The following is a 21,858-nucleotide window of genomic DNA, read 5'->3' as shown; positions in this document are numbered from 1 at the left end:
TTGAGTAGAAGCTGATACTAAAAATAAAGGCATTATTCTTCCCTGGATATTTGCTTTAAAGTCACTATACTGGGGGTGGGTAATCTACAGCACAGGGGCCGCATTCGGCCCTTCAGACATTTTTAATCCGGCCCTTTAGCTCCTGCTAGGGAGCAGGGTTCAGGGCTTGCCCCGCCCCAGCTCCAAGCACCACCTCCAGAGCTCCCATTGGCCAGGAACTGGCCACGCCTCCATGTAGGAGCTGGAGTGGAGACGTGCTGCTGCTTCCAGGAGCTGCTTGAGGTAAGCGCTAACCAGAGCCTGACCCCCTCCCATGCTCTAACCCCCTACCCCAGCCATGATCCCCCCCTCCCACCCTCTGAACCCCTCGGTCCCAGCCCGGAGCACTCTTCTACACCCCTCAACTCCTCATCCCCAGCCGCACCCACCTCTTCACCCCTGCCCCTTCCTGGAGCCCCCTCCCACACTCTGAACTCCTCCTTTCTGGCCCCGCCCCAGAGCCTGCACCCCCAGCCAGAGCCCTCACCCCCTCCCATACTCCAACCCCCAATTTCATGAGCATTTATGGCCCACCATACAATTGCCATACCCAAATGTGGCTCTCAGGCCAAAATGTTTGCCCACCCATGTACTATACTGCCAAACTTCTCAGCATTCATTAGTGTAAATAGGGGCTGAAGGGATCCTTCTTGCTTCTGAACTAGTTTGTTGTGGAATTGTCTTTTATGATGCACTATAAATAATCTGCATCAGTGTGAGTCTGATCCAGTGCCCTCTAAATGTAACAGGGGTCTTTCCGTTGACTTTTAATAGGCCTTGGATCAGACCAAACATTCAGAGATCTAGTCTCTCCATTTAGCCAGTGCTAGGTGTTCAGTTAGTTAAAGGACACACGGTGAGTCAGAGAATAGGGCACTGACCTGGGAGACAGGAGCCCTGGGTTCTGTTTCCAGCTCTCCTGCCTACGTGACAAGTCATTTCACCTATCTGTACCTCAGTTTCCTCATCTGGATAGTCATGATAATGATGTACTCCTTTGTGAAGTGCTTTGAGATCTGGCTGCAAAAGTATTATATGATATGACCTAAGTACTGTTAGTAGACCTTCCTCCAGCCCAGGTTGCTGACTGAAAGCTGTTACAATCGGAAGGCTGTTTGGGCTATGTAAAATGAATCAATGTTGAAAGAGACCTCATAGAAACTAGTCCTGGAATTGGTACTTTTGTCTCCATTCAGTAAAAGGTCAAGAATCCATTTGGCAGGGTATCTGAAAACTCTAGATGCAGTCTTTCCTTATGGGATGTGAGGTACCTTAGCAGGGCAATGTGGGGCAACTTGACTAGCCCCCTGGCCTGAGAATTGGATACCTATTCTGCAAATAAATAGAAAAATTCAATTTCCAATTGTATCAATTTGAAATCATTCACCCACAGAATGAAGTTTGTTGGAGTAGGAGACAGTGAGGACAAAAACCTTTTCTTTGCATCTTTTGCATGTGCTAAGAAAGCAGGCGCTAAATGCATCTCACATAGGAGTTTTGATAGTGACAAATTACAGTAACAAGTTCTGGGATAACAAAGCTTTAACAGACAATATTACTTCAGCTCAGGGTCTGAGATGATATTCCAGCTTTAATATTACTTTAACATCAAAAGATAAAATTTAAACCAAATGTTTACATAATGAATAGTAGTCTAGTTATTTAACATAACTGGTTTGTCAGCTCTGGCACAGAATTCCAGGAATTCAGAGTCAAATAATGCCATGTTTTACCCAGAAACTGGCTGCTAGCAGGTCCCTCAGTTATGAACTGTAACAGCTTTATTTTTCATACAGCCTTCTGGATCTTTGCATCAAATACAAATACCAAGCTTAGCTGACTGGGCACATTAATATATTAATTTGGATTTGGAGGCTAGCAGGACTTCTGAGAGTCATAAGAGTACTTTCACCCTGGTAAGCAAGTGCCCAATATTTAAATCCAAACTTCCTTTAAATTAAGTTTGGATTTTGATCTTGGTCACTTATGCAAACCTCCTGCTACCTCAAGTATCAGGAAGGTTTTGCTCCCAAAATTAGGAGAAAAGTGGAGAGAGGTGGGGGATTTTCTTTCATACTGACTGCTATAATGCTTGGAAAGGGGACTTGCTCCTTAACTGAAGGGTGCAGGTGGGACATGAACTGTTACTTTGTTGCCTGCATCTTGCAAAATTTCTCTGGAGTGTGTGTGTTATCAATGGAGAAGATGCTGTGTCTCAAAGCCATAGACTTACTGGCTCATAGATGGATCCTAGTTCTCAAAAACAGCCCCAGGAAGGAGAAGTCAACAACTTGGATGGGCTTATGGTAGCCCCACTCAAAAACACTGCGTTTTAGAAAGCTAATACAGTGAACTGGAATTTAGTCAAATCAATAAATTTTTATACAGGATAAAATAGCCTCCTTATAAAGCAGTCATTAGAAGACACCCCTGAGCTTGTTCCACTGATGTTTATTGAATCTACAACACACTGAATTTCACATAGTACTGTTTCAAGTGCATCTCTGCCCCAAAGTTTAACTCTGTAAAGAACCATTATTTTAAGTTTTAAAATGCTCGATGCTGCTCATTTTAAAATCCTGTCAATGATTTTGCAAGACTAAAAAAATCTGATGAGAATACTTAAGTGACAATAAAGAAAAGTGAGACAAGGTGGTAATATCTCTTATTGGACCAACTTCTGTTGATAGAGACAAGCTTTCAAGCTGCACAGCGCTTTTCTTTAGCTCTGAGACACTCTGAGTACCTTTCCCAGACCTAAACAGCGCTGTGCAGCTTGAAAACTTGTCTCTTTCACCAACAGAAGATGGTCCAATAAAACATATTACCTAGTCCACCTTGTCTCTCTGAATTCTGAGACCAACACAGCTACAAAATAACAATACTGCAAACATCAAGAAAAACGAAATTCTCAGGCTTAATGAGTTTTACAAATCAGACAGTGAAGGAACATAGAATATTTGCGTTTTGTAACTAGAAATGTACCTTTTCAAAGTCAAAAAAGCAAATTATGATAAGTGCACTGAAGAGAATTGTCACGATCTTTTGAACATTCCATGGAAGGTAACAGGAATATTCATCTCCACTTCAGCCCTGGCAACTTCACTCATATCCTTTGCATTCAGGATCAGTAGATAGGCAGGTTTCTGTCCTGCGCCAGGGTTAACAATCACACTCAGAACGACACCTAGCAAGCAGAAGTAAATATGATTTGTATAAACAAAAAACACATGGCATTCAAGTAACACACTAGGCTCTGATGTGGGCACCCACTAACCTCCGAGTGGCAAAACTATCAGTTATTTCCAGAATCCTGGCAGAGCACAGCTATTACTAAAACCATGGAAGCCATAAAACTGTTATTGAAAGGAAGAGGTTTTTCCTCTTCAGAAAGCATTCTGGATTGTTCCTTGCTTTTCTATTAACCCACTGCTTTTCTGATTTCTGAGGCAGGTTTGCTATAGCATGGCAGCTCCAGCCCAGTTGTATAAGTGCCACAGCGATGCTGAAACATGGGAAACAAGCACCTGGTGCAAAGAAAAAAAAATTCTGATGCATGGAAAACAAAGTCACTAAGATAAAAATGATCAGTGACTCTGGGGGTAGAGACAGGTGCTGCAGCATCAAAGAACAATGTCAAAACACTTGGGAAAATGACTGTAAAAATGTAAGCACTGAACCAGAGCTGATGTTCTCCTAATTTCGGAAAGCATGCAAGCGTGTGCTTATGTTCCATTTAAGTAAATAACAGTTAAGCATATGCATAAGTGCTTTAGTGAATTGAGCACATAAATGGAATCAAAATTTCACCCACTAAGTCAATGCGAGATTTAGCTGTTGACTTCAGTGGGGTCAGGATTTCACCCAATGTCTTTTAACCATATTTTGGGAGACAGGATGATACAGGAAACCATTGGGATAGCTCCTTACCTTTATTAGTGCTGCTGCTGACACTCAGTATTGGGGCGCAGGAGTACAGCTGCACAGAGCTAGCTTGTATTATGCCTTGTGCAAGTGGGTGCTTTGCATCCTATGCTTACACAACCACGAAATTCACTCCTCTTCCCCCACATTAAAACAAAAATGACATTTGTTCTTAGGTTTATACTTTCATAAAACTCTGCTATTGGAATTGCTTCTAATATTGTAATTCCTGATAGAAATGCTCAAGAGCAGGGACAAATTCACAATACCCTAGAACTCTTGCTTCCTCAGTCTTGGCCTCTGGTCTATTTTCAGAAAGTCCTCCCAATTGTTTTAGACAGTTCTGCTTCACAGTAATGAAAACAACCCTTGTTTGGGGCACAGTTTGAGTGCCTCAGTGTTGTTATGGCACTTCGCTGCTTGATGCCTCTCTTACACTCGGCAATTTATTGACTGTCCATCTAAAGGACTTGGCATTCAAGATAGCTCTGGGTCCCTGGGTCAGTGGATACAAACTTATAAAAGAATCTAATTGAACAAAAGTAAACATAACTTAAAATCATTTACCGTCGTCCTCTTCCAGGGCATCTGGATGTGAAACAAAGATAGGCTCTGATGGATATGAGTCTGGTTCCTGCCACACCCAAGTCTCTTTCGTTTTAACATTCAGCTTACAAAGCTGCAAAAGGAAGAAAAATCATCTCAGTACGGCTCCTTGTTAATTTTGCCTTAAAATAAGATGCTTTAAGTCAAACATGTCCTCATTAGAGTATCAATAGTTACCCTGTCTGGAACAAAGTGATTCAGTCCAAGGCCATATGCATATGTATAGGGTTTTCCAGCATATTTCTTATAATTGATTTGTGGAAACTCAAAGGCTAGAAAATGAGAGCACACATTTGCTGGGATTAGTGGGTTTTGGATTTAGTAAACTGCTTTTGCTGCCTCTGGCTGAGGTTCAGAATTAACATCTTACCTTGGCGAGCCCCAGAGAAAAGAATCTCTGGTTCCAGCCAGATCGTTTCATCACTGTGCAGAGTTGCAGTTGCTGTTGTGTAGGGCAAGGTGACTAAATTCTTACCCGTGTCGGCCTAGAACAAAGAAGCAACAGCTTTTGAGAAACAAAGGAACTACTACATTCCAAACTCTGTTTATTTTCTGCACTTTTGCACCACACACTGTCTAATGTTTATATTCTTTGCACACCTGCAATGCAGTTAGTGACGTACAGTAACTCCTCGCTTAATGTTGTAGTTATGTTCCTGAAAAATGCGACTTTATGCGAAATGATGTTAAGCGAATCCAATTTCCCCATAAGAATTAATGTAAATGGTGAGGAGGGGGTTAGGTTCCAGGGAAATTTTTTTCGCCAGACAAAAGACATTTTATACATATACAGTATAAGTTTAAACAATTTTAAAACTGTTTAATATTGTACATGGCAATGAATGATTGTGAAGCTTGGTTGAGGTGGTGGAGTAAGAGGGTAGGATATTTCCCAAGGAATGCCTTGCTGCTAAATGATGAACTAGCACTCCATTGAGCCCTCAAGCGTTAATATGCTGTTGTTAATGTAGCCTCACACTCTACAAGGCAGCATGGACTGAGGCAGGAGGGAGGAGAAACAATAGATGCAGGGCAGTAGCTGCAAACATTTCCCTGAAAAAACTGAACATGATGATGAGCCCACGCTATCCAGCTGGAGCGCTGGACTCCTCCCTCCTCCTGACAGCACATGCACAGCTGCACATATGCTGACTTTCCAAAGTGCTGGGGTGTGTATGCATGAGAGAGGGAGAGATGTGCATTGCCCCTTTAAGTACACTGACCCCACTTCAAGTACGTTGCCCTTTTAAGCAGATATAGCCAGTTCAGCCAGGAAGCAACAGCTTCCAGCAAGCTCCTTCTGTTCTGTCCCGGAGCCCTGTACCCTCCTTCGCTTTGTGGAGAGGGGGTACGGAGCGGGTGGACAGGAGCAGGGGGACATCCTGATATCAGCACACCGCCCCCACCCCCACCCTCACCCCCAGCAAGCAGGAAGCTCCCGGGAGCAGCTCCAAGGAGCAGCTCCAAGGAAGAGGGCAGGGCAGAGCAGCATGGCAGCGGGAAGGGACAGCTGAACGGCTGCTGGGCAGCTGCAGAGCCACATACCGTACAGGGAATTTAGGGGAGCTCATGGGGAGTGGGGCCTGCCAGCTCCCCCTGGTTCTAATCCCCACAAGGAGGGGCTGCTCTTCCAGAGAATCCTGCGAGCAGTGGACAAAGCAGGCAGCTGCCAAACGACATTATAAGGGAGCATTGCACAACTTTAAACAAGCTTGTTCCCTAATAGATCAGCAACGAAACAATGTTAACTGGGACAAAGTTCAGTGAGGAGTTACTGTACAGCAGAATCTTGCTAAGCAGCAAAATTTATAATTCACCTACACAAAATGGCTGTCTCTTCCCATTTCTCAGTTAACACTTAACAGCAAGGTGCTTTAATGAGAGCGCATCTCCACAAGACTTCATTAGTTTTACAAAACATATAACTGTATATTTCCCAGCATACTATGAAGTCTCAGGACATAATTGAAACTACGATTAGTTCCCAAAACAAATAAGCAAAGTACAACCTGCAGTTCAGTATCCTTGACTTTTCAGTTGGGATTTACTGGCTCATTTTCACAACTCGTGAATTCACATGGGTTTCCCATTGGCTAGTATAAATTTGTGAGGCTCTGCTGCGCTATATCTGATCATGAGCAAAATCCACATTTTGTTTTCCTTAAAAGAATGAAAACAAAGAGAGAAAGCTGGGGCCAAATTTCGGTCTGTTAAAGTAACTCCTCACATTCGTTGTTATGTTGCTGATCAATTAGGGAACATGCTCATTTAAAGTTGTGCAATGCTCCACTCTTACGCCCTCTCCTCCCCACAGTGCTTCCTGCCCGCCGGCAGATCCCACAGATCAGCGCCTTCCCCCTTCCCTCCCCGCCAACAGCAATCAGCTGGCTTGTGGCGTTTTGGGACAGGAGGGAGGAGTGAGGACTCAGCGCACAGGCTCCCCCTCCCTCCTGAACGCCACAAGCCAGCGGATTGCCCTGGGCAGGAGGCAGGGGGGCAGGGAGGGGAAGCCTGCACGCGCAGTCCTTGCTCCCCTTCTCCCTCCTGCCCCCTAAACACCGCAAGCCAGCTGACTGACCCAGGCAGGAGGGAGGGGGAGGAGCGAGGACTCAGCGTGCAGGCTCCCCCTCCCTCCCTCCCCTGCCTCCTGCCGGCAGCAATCAGCTGGCTTGCGGTGTTTAGAAGGGAGGGGACGGAGGGGGAGGAGCGAGGACGCAGCCTGGGAAGGAGGTGGTGGGGGAAGAAGACGCAGGTCAAGGATAGGGGCTTGGGGGAAGGGGTGAGTGGGTGGGTGGGCTGAGGGTTGAGGCCCCCCCTTCCCTGGTGCTTACAGAGTAGGGGAAGCTGCCGCTGCTGTGCAACATGCTTCTCCTAGCCTACAGCATCTTCAGCCTCCTGGCCTGCCTCCTCTCCAGTGCCAGTGGGCTGTGCCTGTGTGGGGTAAGGCGGGGCACCTCCCAACTCTAGTACTGTACTGTACGTACAGTATGTTTGTAAACACACAGCATGTGCACACTGCTCCCCCCAGCGTAGTATTAAATTGCTTGTTTAAAGTGTATATAATGCCTTTTGTCTGGCAAAAAAAAATTTCCCCTGGAACCTAACCCCCACCTATTTACCTTAATTCTTATGGGATTGGATTCGCTTAACATCGTTTCACTTAAAGTTGTATTTTTCAGGAACATAACTACAATGTTAAGTGAGGAGTTACTGTACTTAAGTGTGAATCAGGAACCAATGGATTTACATTGGCATGAGATCAGAATCAGGCTGCTGGTCCTTAGGGGAGAGGTTTCACAAAGAGAAGTTAGGTACCCAGTGTTCACTGAAAGGCAATGGAACACAGGGGCCTACTTCTTGAGAATCTTCCCTAAAGTTATCCTGAGGTAATTAAGTGCTGACATATGTACATATATGTTTTAATTAAATTATATGAAGTGTATGATATATAGTGCCACTGCAATTCACTGCTTTGAGGCCAATTTACTTCACTGGAAGTATTATCCCTGTCTGTTCTCAACACAGTCAGGATTGAGAGCAAAGATTAGTTTTAAAAATCATCTAGAACAATAAAAGGGTGAAATGTAAGGGCCTCTGCTTTACAAAATCTATGTGGGGTGGGGGGCACAGGAGGAGCAGATGCACAATGGACCTCAGCACTCTGTTAGCCAGGGAAATTAGCTCTGCAGCCATAGGTGCTGGACCTTGGTGTGCTGCTGCGCCCTTTGGCTTGAAGTGGTTTCCATTATATTCAAGGTTTACAGTTTGGTTAAAAGGCTCTCAGCACCCCCCCCTCCCCCACTATAAAAATTGTTCCACCACCTGTCTGCAGCTACTCTGAAGATAGTGGCTTAGAAGGAAGCAGTAGGACAAACTTGTCCAGCACAAGCTGCTTGGTGTGTAAATTCAGAGGCCACAAACCTTGTGTTGAAGCTGGTCATGTGTCAGAATCCCAACACCAGACCAGGGGCAGGGAATGGATTTCATCCAGAAATTCACTCCAGCCGTGTCTGCTCTCTGCAAATACTCTAGCAAACAAGATGGCTGACAAATTATTCACCCAGCTCCGATCAACATACTACACCTCCTGGAAAACAGCCTATTATGGAAGAATTTCACTTACACCTTACACTTCTCTAACTTGGAAAGCAATACATGGGAACTTTCTGTGGGACAGGCACTGTTAGAAAGTTCTGGGTAGTTTTCTATTTGTATGAAGACAGATTTTTAAGGGTTTTTTCCTTCAAAAGAAATGTAAACTAAGTTAGACTGAAAACAGTCTGCAACAGATTTGCAGGAGCCATGCAGGCTGTAGCATTTCAGAGAATCGAATGTAGTTAAACTTCCAGATGTGCATAGCCTAGTCAAACTGTTACCTTGTCAATGTTTAAGGGAAGGACATATCTGCGAGCTTCGGGCTGAGGAGCTTTTTCTGCATGTTTCTTCACTTCTTCCCAATTGGACCGCAAATTGGCTAAGTACAGATAATTGTAAACAAACTCAAACCTGCACAAAGACATAATCAGAAATAAGAGCCAGAACAATTGTGTGTCATTTTAGAGAGAAAAGAGTTCAAAATGCACGTGTTCATTCCCACGCCCGCAACAAGTGAACAGCAAGCTCTGTTAGGGCTCCTGACGCAGTGTTCTTTGGGGGGGAATGTTGCATGTGCATAGCACTGTTCTCTAATGGATGGAATTAAGAACTGTTCGTCACAGGCTCTATACAGTTAGCTGCTTTTGGAGCAGGATAATCCCACTTCTGTACTTGCTGTCACCAGGAAGTTTTGAGTGGCCATGGTGCAGAATCACTGCTGGAAAGTTAAAGTCTATGCTGACAGATTTATTTCTGTATTTCTGTGACTATTGCTTATCATCCTAACAAAATTAATCCAGACGTGTGCCCATTGGACTAGCAGTAGCAGAGGTATTTCAACAATGAATACCATTTACTAAAGCTAACAGTAACCTGAAAGCATTGGTAAATCAGTTATAAAAACTTCACAAAATCCTCCGCACACAGTAGTAACTGAATATCTGTGTAAACCAAAAGTGATCAGTATGAACATTCTGAAAGAAGATAGTTGAAAATCAGGTCCTGCTTTAAGCCCTGACCCTGGAAGCTGATTCCCCACAGACAGATCTCATTTCCACTTGTGGGTCAGCTTGGGGGATCAGAGCCTTACTTACTGCTAATACCCAAGTGTCTCCCCTGCAGGAACTGACGTCAAAAAGTAAGATTTTTCACATATTGTAATGAAACAGTCACATAGCCACAAATTCTATCACTTTCAGGAAAATAATATTTTGCTTTTAAAAATTAACATTTTCCCTGAAACCCAGTTATTTTTTAGTCTGAACAAAAAAAATCAGAGTCTGCCAACTTATTTTCCTTAACCAGATCACAGCATCGCAGTACTTTATGAGGAGATGTCACTTCAGCTTTCTGCTTTAAAACTAATTATGGTTAGATACTTCCAGGTCAAAATTGTTAAGGGCTGGGCTACACTACACAGTTAGATTAATAAGGCAGCTGGGGCTCCAGACCTCCCTGCCTGCTTGTCAAGGAGGGGAGAAGACTAAACCTGCCCGATGAGGATGGGATTCGAACCCATGCATGCAGAGCACAATGGATTAGCAGTCCATCACCTTAACCACTCAGCCACGCAGCCTTGTCAATTTCATGGCTGGATGAGCTGTGAAATTGACAAGGCGGCCCAGCTCCTGGTGGGGAGCCGGTGAGGGGGCATGGGAGGCCCAAGAAGCGAGGGTAGCTGGACCCCACTCCTTGGGGGCAAGAAGCCTGGGGCAGCTTCTAGCAGAGAACGGGGAGGGGAGAAGCGCCAGGCAGCTTTCCTTGTTCCAAATGGGGACCAGGGACCAAGCAGGGGGGTGGGGGAGGGCAGCCCTCCAGGAGCCCGGGAGACTGTGGGGCAGCTGAGGTCCTGGCAGGCAGCTGCCAGTGGAGCTGAGAGACTGGGCTCTTAGGTCGGTGGAAATGTTCCTGGTGAGGACGTGCACCACCAACCCAAGAAGGGTAGTGTGGACATGCACTACCAAAGTAATTACTGCAGTGGCTGTAAACCAACTTAATATAGGTTGACTTGCATTTCCAGTGTAGACATACCCTTAGTGTAGTGGTTATCCCTGGTTCCTTAGAAAACAAACTTGCTGCTGGATTATCCAGACAAGCCAGGTATTTTTTCAGTCACAATGGATTTATAGCCTTGGATGACAAAACTATGCATCCATTCCTGGGATGCAATCCTACTCTGATAGAAGACAATGACAAAAATCTCACTAATGTCAATCACGGAGAGTCAGGCCCCAAATCATAGCAATTAGATACGGGAAAGACCCATTAGGTTGCCGATCCCATCTCCTTCTCAGTGGAAGATTTCTCTCAGCACATCTCTAGATTGTATTTACAAATAGCCCTGCCAGCAATCACTTGAGCGCTCTTACATACCCCTTCCAGGTGCAGAGATCCACAATAAGAAATCCATTGTCTTCATAGGTATTAATGTGATGGAAGAGGTTAAAGGCTGAGGTCCTATATTTGATATTGAGGTATTTTCCTTTTTTTTTATCTGCTACATGAAGCCAGACCTGGAAAACAAAGAAGCATTTTGTTTTTGGCACATGAGAAATAGTGAAGGTCTATTTAACATGACACAACCTCACATTTAGAAGGCCAGTATCTAACAATGCAATGCAATTTCACTTACCCCCATGATTTCATTAGACTCAAAGCAATCCATGTAGTTGGCTCCCCACAGACTCCAAGAAGAAAGGAATTTGAGCAGGTTAATTTTCACTGGTGTTTCCACAAACACTATATAGTTTGGAGTCAGCCCAAAGCTGTTCAGAAATACAGTTGGAGCTTGTAAGTTTGCTTGTGGTGATTTCTGACAACAGTATGTTTATACACAGAATGGTAGCTTGTCAAATAGTGGCTGCTTCATTTAAAAGTCAGTTTAATGTTATTGGAACATAATCCTCCTGATATCTGCAAATTCTTAATGTTAGCTGTTGTTTACTGCATGCTTAGCAGTTCTGCTTCCCATGTATGAAACAGCAAGAGCATTTGAATAAACCATGTTTAAAAAAAATCAATCAAACGTTGTGCAAACTATATCTGTCCACATCACAGGACAGTTGCACCTTTTGTGTTATTTGCATAAATGACAGTGGGTTCTCTGCTAGAAACGGCTGTTTTCAAATGTGGCTCAAAGGTATGAAATACAGGTTTCACAGAAAGAAAGTCTCACTTTGCTGCATATAGAACTGGTTTATATATTTCAATGTGCTGTTTACAGAAATGGCCTACAATTTACCTGTGCACATAGGAAGGTTTAAATCTATCGCTGCAAGGAAACTGCACAACCACATCAGACTTATTCATTGGATCTTTCTTGTCTGAAATAAAAATAGTATTTAAATGATTATGGAAGCAGCCCCAGGAATGGCTCAGTAAGCCCATGCTACAAAATGTTAGCTAGGAAAGTTTTTGGCCTTTAACACGAGAAGTATTATTCTCTGAAAATAACATGTACTGTCTTTTTAAAGAACAACATCTGTAAAAAGTTTCTTATAAAAATTTGTAGTTAGATAAGGAAGGGACAGAAAAGAAAAAAATCAAATAAAAAAAATCATCTGAATACTGAAAAATGATGCAACGTACAAAGGTGACAGATTAATTCTACACCAGAAGGGATTTCTACAGCATGAATGTCTGAAGGGCACAGACATTGCTTTTAAGCAATACATAAACTAACCTGCTTGCATTGGAGGGATCCGTACAATATTGTAGGCAATTGCAAAATTTTTTCCAAAGCAGTTGCCAATGTTATAAACCGTCCCATCGTTTTCAATATGGGGGTGAGCAGTTACGCCATTGATTGAAACATATTTACAAAGGTCCACCTGAAGAATGAGAGAGAGGTGTGACTTGCGGTAAATCATGAGCTTTACCTGGAGGAGGTATATACTTATTATGAATGTAATTAAATACTTGCCTTGGGAGTGTCCTGTTATTTTAGCTAAGGAATGTTCTCATTTCACACCTCTAGGTAAATCACCTACAAATATTTAGAGAAATAGCAGCAACAGCATGCACACAACTCCCATTTAAGTCAAGAGGAGCTCTGTATGTAGAACTGTGAGGTCCAAAGGCAAAGAGTTTAAAAATAAAAAACTGCTTTAATGTCTCACAGACAAGCTGTTGAAGATGGCATTCAGGTTAGAGACAGTTCTGCATCCCTCCACTTGGGGGGGTCAGAATCCTTCCCAAAACCTCTAGCTCTGGTCAAAGAAACAACACACTAGATTAAATTTCTCGGCCTTGACATAGAAATGTGATTTGTACCCTGCTGTAATCCCCCTATGAGCTACTGAAAGTTCCGCTAAATTGGGGATGGGGTGGAGTGGAGTGCCAGAAGAGAGTGAAAATGGAGGTGTGCTCATATTTCCATGCTGCAGTGGTATAAATGGGTGTAAGGATACCTGATCGTAATGTCTAAGATTAAAGCAGCAACCTTCACCTTAACTCTGCTGCTACTTTCCAGGGTCCGCAAAGTCTATATCAGCTCATACACTCAGATTTGCAGGAGGCTGCACAGGAATATTGTTCTTTTGACAGCCATTACAAAAACGAAATATCCTGGCAAAACAGACAGCAAGCCAATAAGCACAACGATGGCTCCACCGGGGGGCCAGAGGCCGGCAGTACAATTGTGTGTCCAGTGAACATTTTGCCCTGTTACCAGACCACTGGGACTCCATTAGCACACGGCTGCATGGCAGTCACTGGCTCATACTAAGGATTGCTCACTAACTGTGTCTTCATTGCCATGCTACTCAAATGAAGTCCTATGGGGAGGATGGCCTTGAGATAAAGGCACTGAACTGAGACATCTAACACAGACTTCCTGTGTGGACAAATCACTGAAGGGAGGATGGTACCCAAGACCCACTGAATTTCATTAGATTTTGAGCACTCAACTCTGAGAATCCTTTGAAAAATGCCAGCCTTAGTCTCTGTGTTCCTCAGTTTCCCATCTCCAAAAAGAGGATAATAGAACAGATCCCTTTTTTTTTATCCCATGAATATTTTTGACACAAACAAAAAATATTATTTTTTGTCAAAATGTCCATGGAAAATCTTTTAAGTTTTTGGTGAAAACTGGAAATCAAAAGATGCTGGCTGCAAATGTGGGTTGTAGTATGCCATGGGAGCTATGCTCCTCATATCCCTATTCTCCTATGTGGGCTGGAACCTCAAACTGGACTACATCTCCCATAATGCCTCAGTCTCACTTTTTGGTAAGGAGAAGCTGTGGAACATGGAGTGCCTGGCTATGGTGCATTATGAGAGATGTAGTTCAACTGGGGATCCCAGCCTACAGAAGAAATGGTACCACGAGGAGCAAACTACAACTTCCATGAAGCACCACAAGGCTCATTTGTAGCCAAACTCTTTCAGTTTTCAGCTGAAAACTTTAGGTTTTTGGCCAGAATATTTTGACATAAAAATGACATTTTCCATGGAAAGCAGACACTTTTTTATGAAACATGTAATTTTGTGATGAAAACCCAATTTTCCATTGAAAAACAATTTCAATGGAAAATTTTACGCCAGCCATAATAATAATAAAGAGGTGCAGTAAATTCATTGCTATTTGAGGTGCTTAAATAATACAGTCTATAAGTAGTTGGACAGATCGATAGCAGATGCACCTAGCTTAGGACCCAGTCTTGCAAACATGATTGGCATATTGCTTTCTGCTGTGAATAGGCCCATGGACATCACTGTTATCTGTAGAGTTGGCCTTTCATTTCTCATCAGCCATGGTCATGGATCCCAATCACACTCCTCACCTGCACAGATATCTACTTTGTACTTGAAGATGCACTTTGGTCACAGTTTGTAAGGCAGAATTTTAATAGAATCCTTTGATTTCAAGGAAGGAATTAATAAGAGGAGCAGACAAAACTCTTTAAAACAAAGCCTATTTCCATCTGCAAGCATGACGTAGGCAGCATGCTGTGAAGAGAACATTGTCCCATTTTCCATGATGCCTCAGAACCACTTTAATAAATGATCAAGCTAGTTGATATCATTATTAAAACTGCCCATTCCAGGTAATACCTTGGATATGGTATTACCACATCTGTAATGTGCTGCTGACAGTCTTCATTTTATTTTTAATTCCTCCACATTTTAAAATTCTTAGCCCTGGTCTACACTGGGGGGCGATCGATCTAAATTACACAACTTCAGCCAGGTGAATAATGTAGCTGAAGTCAACATACTTAGATCGACTTACTGTGGTGTCTTCACCGCGGTGAGTCAACTGCTGCCGCTCCGCTGTCGACTCTGCTTGTGCCTCTCACAGTGCTGGAGTACAGGAGTCGATGGGAGAGGGCCCCGGGGTCGATTTATCATGTCTAGTCTAGACATGATAAATCGATCCCTGCTGGATCGATCGCTGCCCACCGATGCAGCAGGTAGTGTAGACATACCCTAAGTACAAATATCTACCTGCTTGATTGTCTCCAAAGTCTCTGGGTTAATCTTGGTAATAAAGTTGGTCTCTGTGCAGGCATAGTAATCTTCACCCACTGGGTACACATTAACCAGGGCATTATCAGTGACCTCCACACCTCTGAAGTATGAAAAAAACCTGAGCAAACAAAGTCAACAAATGATCAATGACATCGTAGCAGTGGGGCTTTCAAACCATGACACCGAAAACCTGTCACTCTCCTACAACATGCAACTTTCTCAGTCACCTGGAAAATATGTTCTTGCATGGATCAGGGTAAGCACAGGTGCCAAATTCAGTTATCACGATTCTTTTCTCAGTCATTGCTCTTACATAAGCATCAGTCCGAATGAACCTAGAGAAAGCCAAGAAATAGAAGGGATGTAATGGACATGATGACAAAAGTGGCTACAGTGTTATATAATTAAACAACACTAATCTCTAAAATATTTAAATGAAACTCAATGTGAAGTTTAAAGAGCTGAGTTTCATAAACATATTTCTGCTATCAAGAGGGTCATGTCACATTTCAAGAGTATACAACTCTGAAACCTGCTTCTCTCTCTTCCCAAATGTTCAGACATGGGAAACACCTGGGAAGTTGATGACCAGGTAAACTGGAACCCGTCTTAGATGTTGACTTCAATGGGAATTTTGCCTAAGGACTGCAGACTTGAGACTTTTCTTAGTGGTTTTCCAGAGTGGCATCGGTTATGTCTTCCTTGCAAGCTCAGATGTCCTATTCAGAATTGGACAGAGTTTCTTTCCTTGGAAAGTCTCAACTTTTCATCAAAAAACTGAAACCCCCAAACTGAATTCTTTTTAAAATTGAAAACTTCAGTTTTCAGTTGATTTTTTTGGGGGTTTGGCAGATTTTGCCTGACCAAAACCCACAGAATGTTCAGTTTTTGGTTTTCTCACACACTTCAAGGAAAACAGACACTCGCCACTAAAAATGCCTTCTGTTGAAAAATGTTTCAATGGAAAATTTTCAACCAGCCCTAATCATCTTGTATCCTGGACTGATCAGCTTGTACACCAGTCAAGTCTCTGGACCTTCAATATCAAACAAATGCTGATCCTGCCAATTTGAAACAGGTACTTATATATTTTGTCAAATATAAAGTGGCAGTAAATTTTGGGTGCATGCATGGAACCCCTGATTAAGAACTACAACAGTGTTCTACAGTAATGGTCCAAAACTCTGCACTAACAAGAGGCTAAGCTACAGGGTTTTGACCATTGCTGTAGGACATTGCAACAATTTTCATAGAGGACTTTATTTAACTAAAGGAAGGCAGAGTTGTCTAGTGATTAAAACCTGGGATTGAGAATCTTGAGTCCTAGCTCTGTCACTGACTCACTGTGCAACCTAGAGGAAGTCACTTAACCTCCTTCTTTACCCGTTCTCTCATCTGTAAAATTACCCACTCGCAAAATGCAAGTATTCTGTAATCTTTAAACGGAAAGTGTTATGTTAGTGCTAAGCATAAATATGATGTTACCATTATTAACAAATTATAATAATCCCAGCATTAGAGATCTTACAATCAGCTAACCTATTCGAAGTCAAGGTGAATCCTGCAGGTATCAGAGGGCAGAATGTGGCCCTAACATTTTGTATTTTATCTCTTTATATTTGCTTTGATGTTTGCACTTACCTGCGATGGTATGTGACATGTCCCTCCTTAAAGTCAAATTTATGAAGAAGCGCTTGGCCATCAAACAAATGATAAAATGGTTCCGAACCAACTTCAAATAAGCCAGGCCCACATCTAAGCAGACTGCCTGTAAGCCATATGGGAATCCTGCCTATAAGAAAGGTAATCAAGACGTAATTTTGTGAGTGCTAATTCCAACTGCACCATCCCTCTTTCAATCTGAGTTCTCCCTATGTTTATTAATCTCTTCTTTTAACAAGGAACACTGGGCTCTTGAAATCTCTGAGATCAGTTTTTTTCTTATTCTGCAGACTTAATGTCTAGAATAAATCCAAGTATGGAACTAAATAAATCAGCAAATTGTTATTATGCAAAGGAGCAGATTTTGTTTTTTAATGTAGAAGATTTTTTTTTAAACATCTATTGAATTCCAATATCTTTCCACCTCCTCTTCAAGTTTTAAAAATGAAAGGAACTTAGAATTTAGTAGAAGAGTGAGCTGTGGATTTGAATTCTCAATTAGAACTATAATCATCTTCCACTATACAGGATCCCAAGTCTCAAACCTAACTAATCTGATGTACAACTTTATATAGGGATTACTTCATCCACCACGGAAACACAGCCTCCTCTGAGGTGAAACACAGCAACTCCTTAAGATTGCATAGTAATACCACACAATAGTTCTGGACAAAAGGTGAAGAAGAATACTGCACCCGTGTTAAGATGCAAGAGGAATTTACAGGCAGAATGCCAATTTTAGGAAGAACATTGCTCTCAAAGCTGGAGTTTGACAGCAGAGCTACCATCCCTGTTCTTACAAAAATGCCATGGGATCTTTAATGACAAGAGGTCAGGTTTTATGTCTCCAAAAGATGTTACCTCCAGCAATCCAGTGCTTCCTAACAGCATACTGGGCCATGTATTATTTCAGTATTGACTCTCAGAAAAGAATGTGACCTATGGAACGGTCAGTATTATTTCTTCAGCTGTTAGGTGTTCCTACAGGTCTGTCCTGGTAATGACTCAGCTTGATTAAGAGATCTGATGGGATCACAGCACGGGGTATAAAAGGAATTTGGGCTTGTCCAGCAGCACCTGCTTTCACTACTCTGAGATGTACAGGCCACTGTACTCCCTGCCCCGTGACACGTTTAACCCATTTATCTCACAGTGCAGCACCCTGGGATCAGGTGAGCAGCATGCAATGACCCTGGGGAGAAGCGCTGGGTTCCAAGGAAGCGTGAAAGGAAAGCATTAGAAATGCACAAACCTGTGACATGAGCAGTTACTGGTGCAGCCAATTCCTCCACGGTCTCAAAAAGCTTCTTGTACCCACCAGCTGGGTGCTCAATTCTGAAAGGTTTTAAGAGAGCTTAGATAAGAGCTCTGGAAATGTGTCAGAGTTACAGGGCTTTGTTTCTAGATGGAATTGTTTCTGACTCACACTAACTCTTAACAAAGCTGCACAATCAGCTTGAGGAGAAGCAGTGGCCCTCAGAAGAATGAAGGTTTGAATGGAACTGAGGGGAAGCCTGATGAGCTGCATTAGCTGATTAAAAATAACACAGAGACTCTGATGAAAGAGAGTGAACATCATCATGTGCCTTCACTGCTGGGCATCAGATCTGAACTAATGTTTGTGAATGCCTCAGCCCCCGGTGGCTGCTCTGCAACAGGGCAAAGCCCTAATACTATTGGCAACTGGCAGAGAAACCCTGAGGTCAGGGAAGTGGGCTGTGATTTTAGTGCCAAGAGTCACAAGTTCCATTTCCCAGGCCAACTGTTTGCTGCCAACTGTAATGTGTGTGTCTGGCTAAGAATCATACACTTGATTCTCTTCCTGTCAAGTATAGACTACAATATCCAAGGCACTCTAAATATAGACTATACTCTGCACTGCACTGCCCCACCCTCTCATCCAGAGGTGCAGACCATCCTTCTGCCCCCCCCCACCCCGAGACTGTAACCCCCTGCACAATCTGCACACCCGCACTAGCATAGATAGAATATACTGCACCCCTAAACACAGACTGAAATTCCTCCCTGACTCTGATGCAGCCCGCTCTCTAGGACCTGGTCACCTTCTCTCAGTGCTACTGTAATGTTCCCCCTTTGTGCCTGATCCACAAACGATGCAAGTCTGCTACAGCCAACTGTTATAGAGCGTGCCTCTTTAGCACATGTTGTGGAGACTTATGCTTTCAGCTCTGGAGGTCTCCTGTCAGTCCCTGCTTATGACAACTATCACATTGCTCCTTAGAGAGCAGAGTGCTGAATTATTCCCATATACTGCAACTTCTGAAGTGGGTTTCCATTTCTGAGAACATAACAAGCTGCAACAAGATGCTACATGCAATAATCACAGTAGGTAGGTTCAGGTATCTAGTAAATCCAGCAGATCCAGCTGTAACACGGAGCAGGGAGGAGAGAGCCAGACAGTGTAACTCCTTCCCCCAATACTCCCCATAGGAGGGGAGAGCTGATATCAAGCTTCATATGTCCCCCCACTTCAGCCATGTGAATTTGGGGAAGAAAATCTCCTGGGAGGAGCCAGTCAGTAGGAGCAGAGATAAGTAGCTGTAGCAGGCACCTTCAGAAGCTGGTGACATCATCAGCACTCAATGGATTTCATTGTGAAAACTCTCCCCTCTGCTGACTGGCTGTTTGCTTCCCCCTTTCCCCGCAGTCTCTTCCCTTCAGCCTCCCACCATGCTCCCCCTTCCCATAGTATCATCTCCCTTCCTTTCTCTGTCTGATTGGCTAATCCCCTCCCAGAAAAACTCCACCAAATAAGTTTAAAAACAAACAAAACAAACAAACAATCGTGGTACTAACTTGATATTTGCTTCCTATTGCATTGCTTCCTCCGCTCATGTGCTTTATCTCCCTCGCCTTCCTTCCTCCTCCCCCCCGCATGTCTGAGTCCTCTATTTAGAGAGAAAGCTATTCAGGGCATGGACAGTCTGCTACTCTGATTGTACAGTGCCTAGCACAAAAAGGAGCCCTTCCTGAGAACAGGGGCTCCAGGGGCTATTGTAATACAATTACTACATTAATAATAAGCACCGACTCTCTAGTCCAGAGAAAACTCTATAGGGATACTCACTGGCTGGACATTTTCTCCCTGATCAAGGATTTGAGCTTTCCAGAGCCAACTGCGGAGTGTGGAAGTCAGAACTGTGTGCTGGGTATTTATATGAGTGGTAAGTCCTACTGAAGGGAGTAATAGCTTCAAGGAAATCATCCCAACCAATCAGCTTGTACCAGGGAACAGAAGTTGCTTTCACCACTGAAATCCTCCTGACCCTTTATTTATTATTTGTATTGCTGTTCACACAACAAAGTCTTTGAATGTTTTCCAGAGACCTAATTCTTTCCCAAGCAGAAATGGATTACAAAGAAACAAGAAGGGAAAGAGAGTGCATTTGAATCACGGAGTCTGTAATGTGCTCTGCTCTTCACCACCTCCTCCACTCAGACTGGCTCTGTGCACGGCGCTGCTGGATCTGAGCTGCAAGGAAACAGTCTCCGAATGCACACCTGAGGGACAAAGAATTCTCTCTCTCTACCCCCCAGGGAGTCTTTGTGGTCTTGTGTATCAGGCACTAGACCAGGCATCAGGAGATCATGGAGTCTCTTCCCAGCTTTGCCACTGACCTGCTGTGTGACCTTGGACAAGTCCCTTCATTTCTCTGTATCTGTGACCCTGTCTGTAAAAGGAGGATAAAAATCACTTACTTTTCTTTGTGAAGCCATTGAATATCTATAGATGAAAAGTGCAATATCCGTGTTTAGATAATAATCTTATGTAGCTATTCCTAGTGAGTCTGCCACTTTGCTACTGATCCACTTCGCATCCCCATCACATTCTGATTTAGCACTGACCACTTCCCACATCTACCTGCTACTAATTCCATCCCCCATCCATGGATGACTTCTCTTCCTAGCCAAAGTGTACCACACCACGCATCTGTTACCATCTGCTTCCCCCCTCATGTTGGGCCTGCCACTGACTGCTGTACTGTGACTGGCCTTAAAAACTTGCTACACTGCAGTAGATAATACCTTAAGCAAATCATGTTACCTAAGCCCGTGCAGTACTCCCCACAGGAAGAATAAGATAGTTCAGGTACTGTGGGTCAGGGACTGTCTGTACCTTTTGTCTTATATAGCACCAAGCACACTGTCAGTATTTAACAAAAATCTATGCATAATAATACTGGGGTAACCATATCTATTTATCGGACACAAAGTTTGCTAGCTTTTAGGGGGCCAAAGACATGTAAGCAGCAAATTTGTAAGCCTGACTAATGTTGGCCCTCAATAGCCATCATTCCCTGCCATACAGACATCCACATCTCTGCAGGAACCCTGGGGCTCTCCTTGCATAAGGCCCATCTAATGTGGGAGGAGCTATTGCAAATGCATCTCACCTATCAGCTGAGCAGGAGCTGAGATTCAAGAGGTTTCTGATTCATTGGAAGTGCCAACTTAGTATTTCAGTTAAAAAAATTACAAGGTCAGATCCTCAGCTAGTGTAAATCAGCACACTCCATTGACTTCAACGCAGCTACATCAGTATAAATCAAGTGAGGATTTGACCCTCAGCATTTCATTTTCAGTGGGCATCATATTAACCATGACAAGATATTTGCTAGGATTCTTGTGGTTTGTCACTTCTTGACATGAAGTCTGAATGTAGTAGAGTGACCTCTGGAAGAAAAAGGAGTTAAGATCACACCTTAGCAAACCCTCTCTCCTGTGGTACTAAATGTTATATGAAAATAAGGTTGCAGCAGAGAATTGTTTCAAGGATTAATGAAATTAGGGGGATTATGGGTCTCCCTCTTGCTGGAAGCCTGATGTAGAAGGTGATGAAATGTTATACCCACTCACAGTCAGGTCAGCCTTAGCAAAGGCAGTGCCCCAAATTGGAGATGAGCATCAAGCTGTCACAGTAGTGATGTGAGGATGGGACTCAGACCTTAAATTGGCTCCCTTTTCGGTCCCATTGCTGCAGAGAGATCAAGGTAGAGAGTTGACATCCTTCTCAGATGTTCAGATTTTACAAAGGCAGAC

General features: G+C 43.4%; 2 protein-coding genes across 4 annotated transcripts in view; both read right to left on the bottom strand.

Annotated features, from left to right (window-relative positions):
• Positions 1-609: 609 nt before the first annotated feature.
• On the bottom strand, positions 610-20,024 carry RPE65 (retinoid isomerohydrolase RPE65). The gene is made up of 14 exons (XM_039484862.1): positions 19,886-20,024; positions 18,050-18,132; positions 16,777-16,927; positions 15,363-15,470; positions 15,112-15,253; positions 12,347-12,494; positions 11,906-11,987; positions 11,297-11,429; positions 11,038-11,177; positions 8,946-9,075; positions 4,940-5,054; positions 4,747-4,841; positions 4,531-4,642; positions 610-3,226 (listed from the first exon to the last, which is right to left on the bottom strand). Exons 1-14 carry the CDS (start codon positions 19,894-19,896, stop codon positions 3,075-3,077), a joined length of 1,602 nt encoding a protein of 533 aa, XP_039340796.1. The 5' UTR covers positions 19,897-20,024; the 3' UTR covers positions 610-3,074.
• The window catches only part of DEPDC1 (DEP domain containing 1), a 36,780-nt gene continuing 32,971 nt past the window's right edge, over positions 18,050-21,858 (bottom strand). Inside the window, exon 13 of one of the 3 annotated variants that reach the window (XM_039484857.1) lies at positions 18,050-18,132. The gene's annotated coding sequence lies outside the window, so the exon portion shown is untranslated. Of the gene's footprint in view, positions 18,133-20,352; positions 20,490-21,396; positions 21,493-21,858 lie in introns of those variants that run through there. The other 2 variants (XM_039484856.1, XM_039484855.1) reach the window with 2 other exon arrangements.

Source organism: Mauremys reevesii, linkage group 8 (assembly GCF_016161935.1).
Source record: "Mauremys reevesii isolate NIE-2019 linkage group 8, ASM1616193v1, whole genome shotgun sequence".
Taxonomy (NCBI): Eukaryota; Metazoa; Chordata; order Testudines; family Geoemydidae; genus Mauremys; species Mauremys reevesii.
This window is presented reverse-complemented; position numbering and strand designations above follow the sequence as displayed.

Bases quoted from the DNA above. Each gene is read 5' to 3' on its own strand.
- RPE65 (XM_039484862.1), bottom strand. The intron at 11,430-11,905 runs GTAAATTGTAGG...ATTTCTGAACAG, and splicing joins AAACCTTCCTATGTGCACAG to CTTTGGGCTGACTCCAAACT. The intron at 3,227-4,530 runs GTAAATGATTTT...TCTGCTTGCTAG, and splicing joins TGCCCTGGAAGAGGACGACG to GTGTCGTTCTGAGTGTGATT.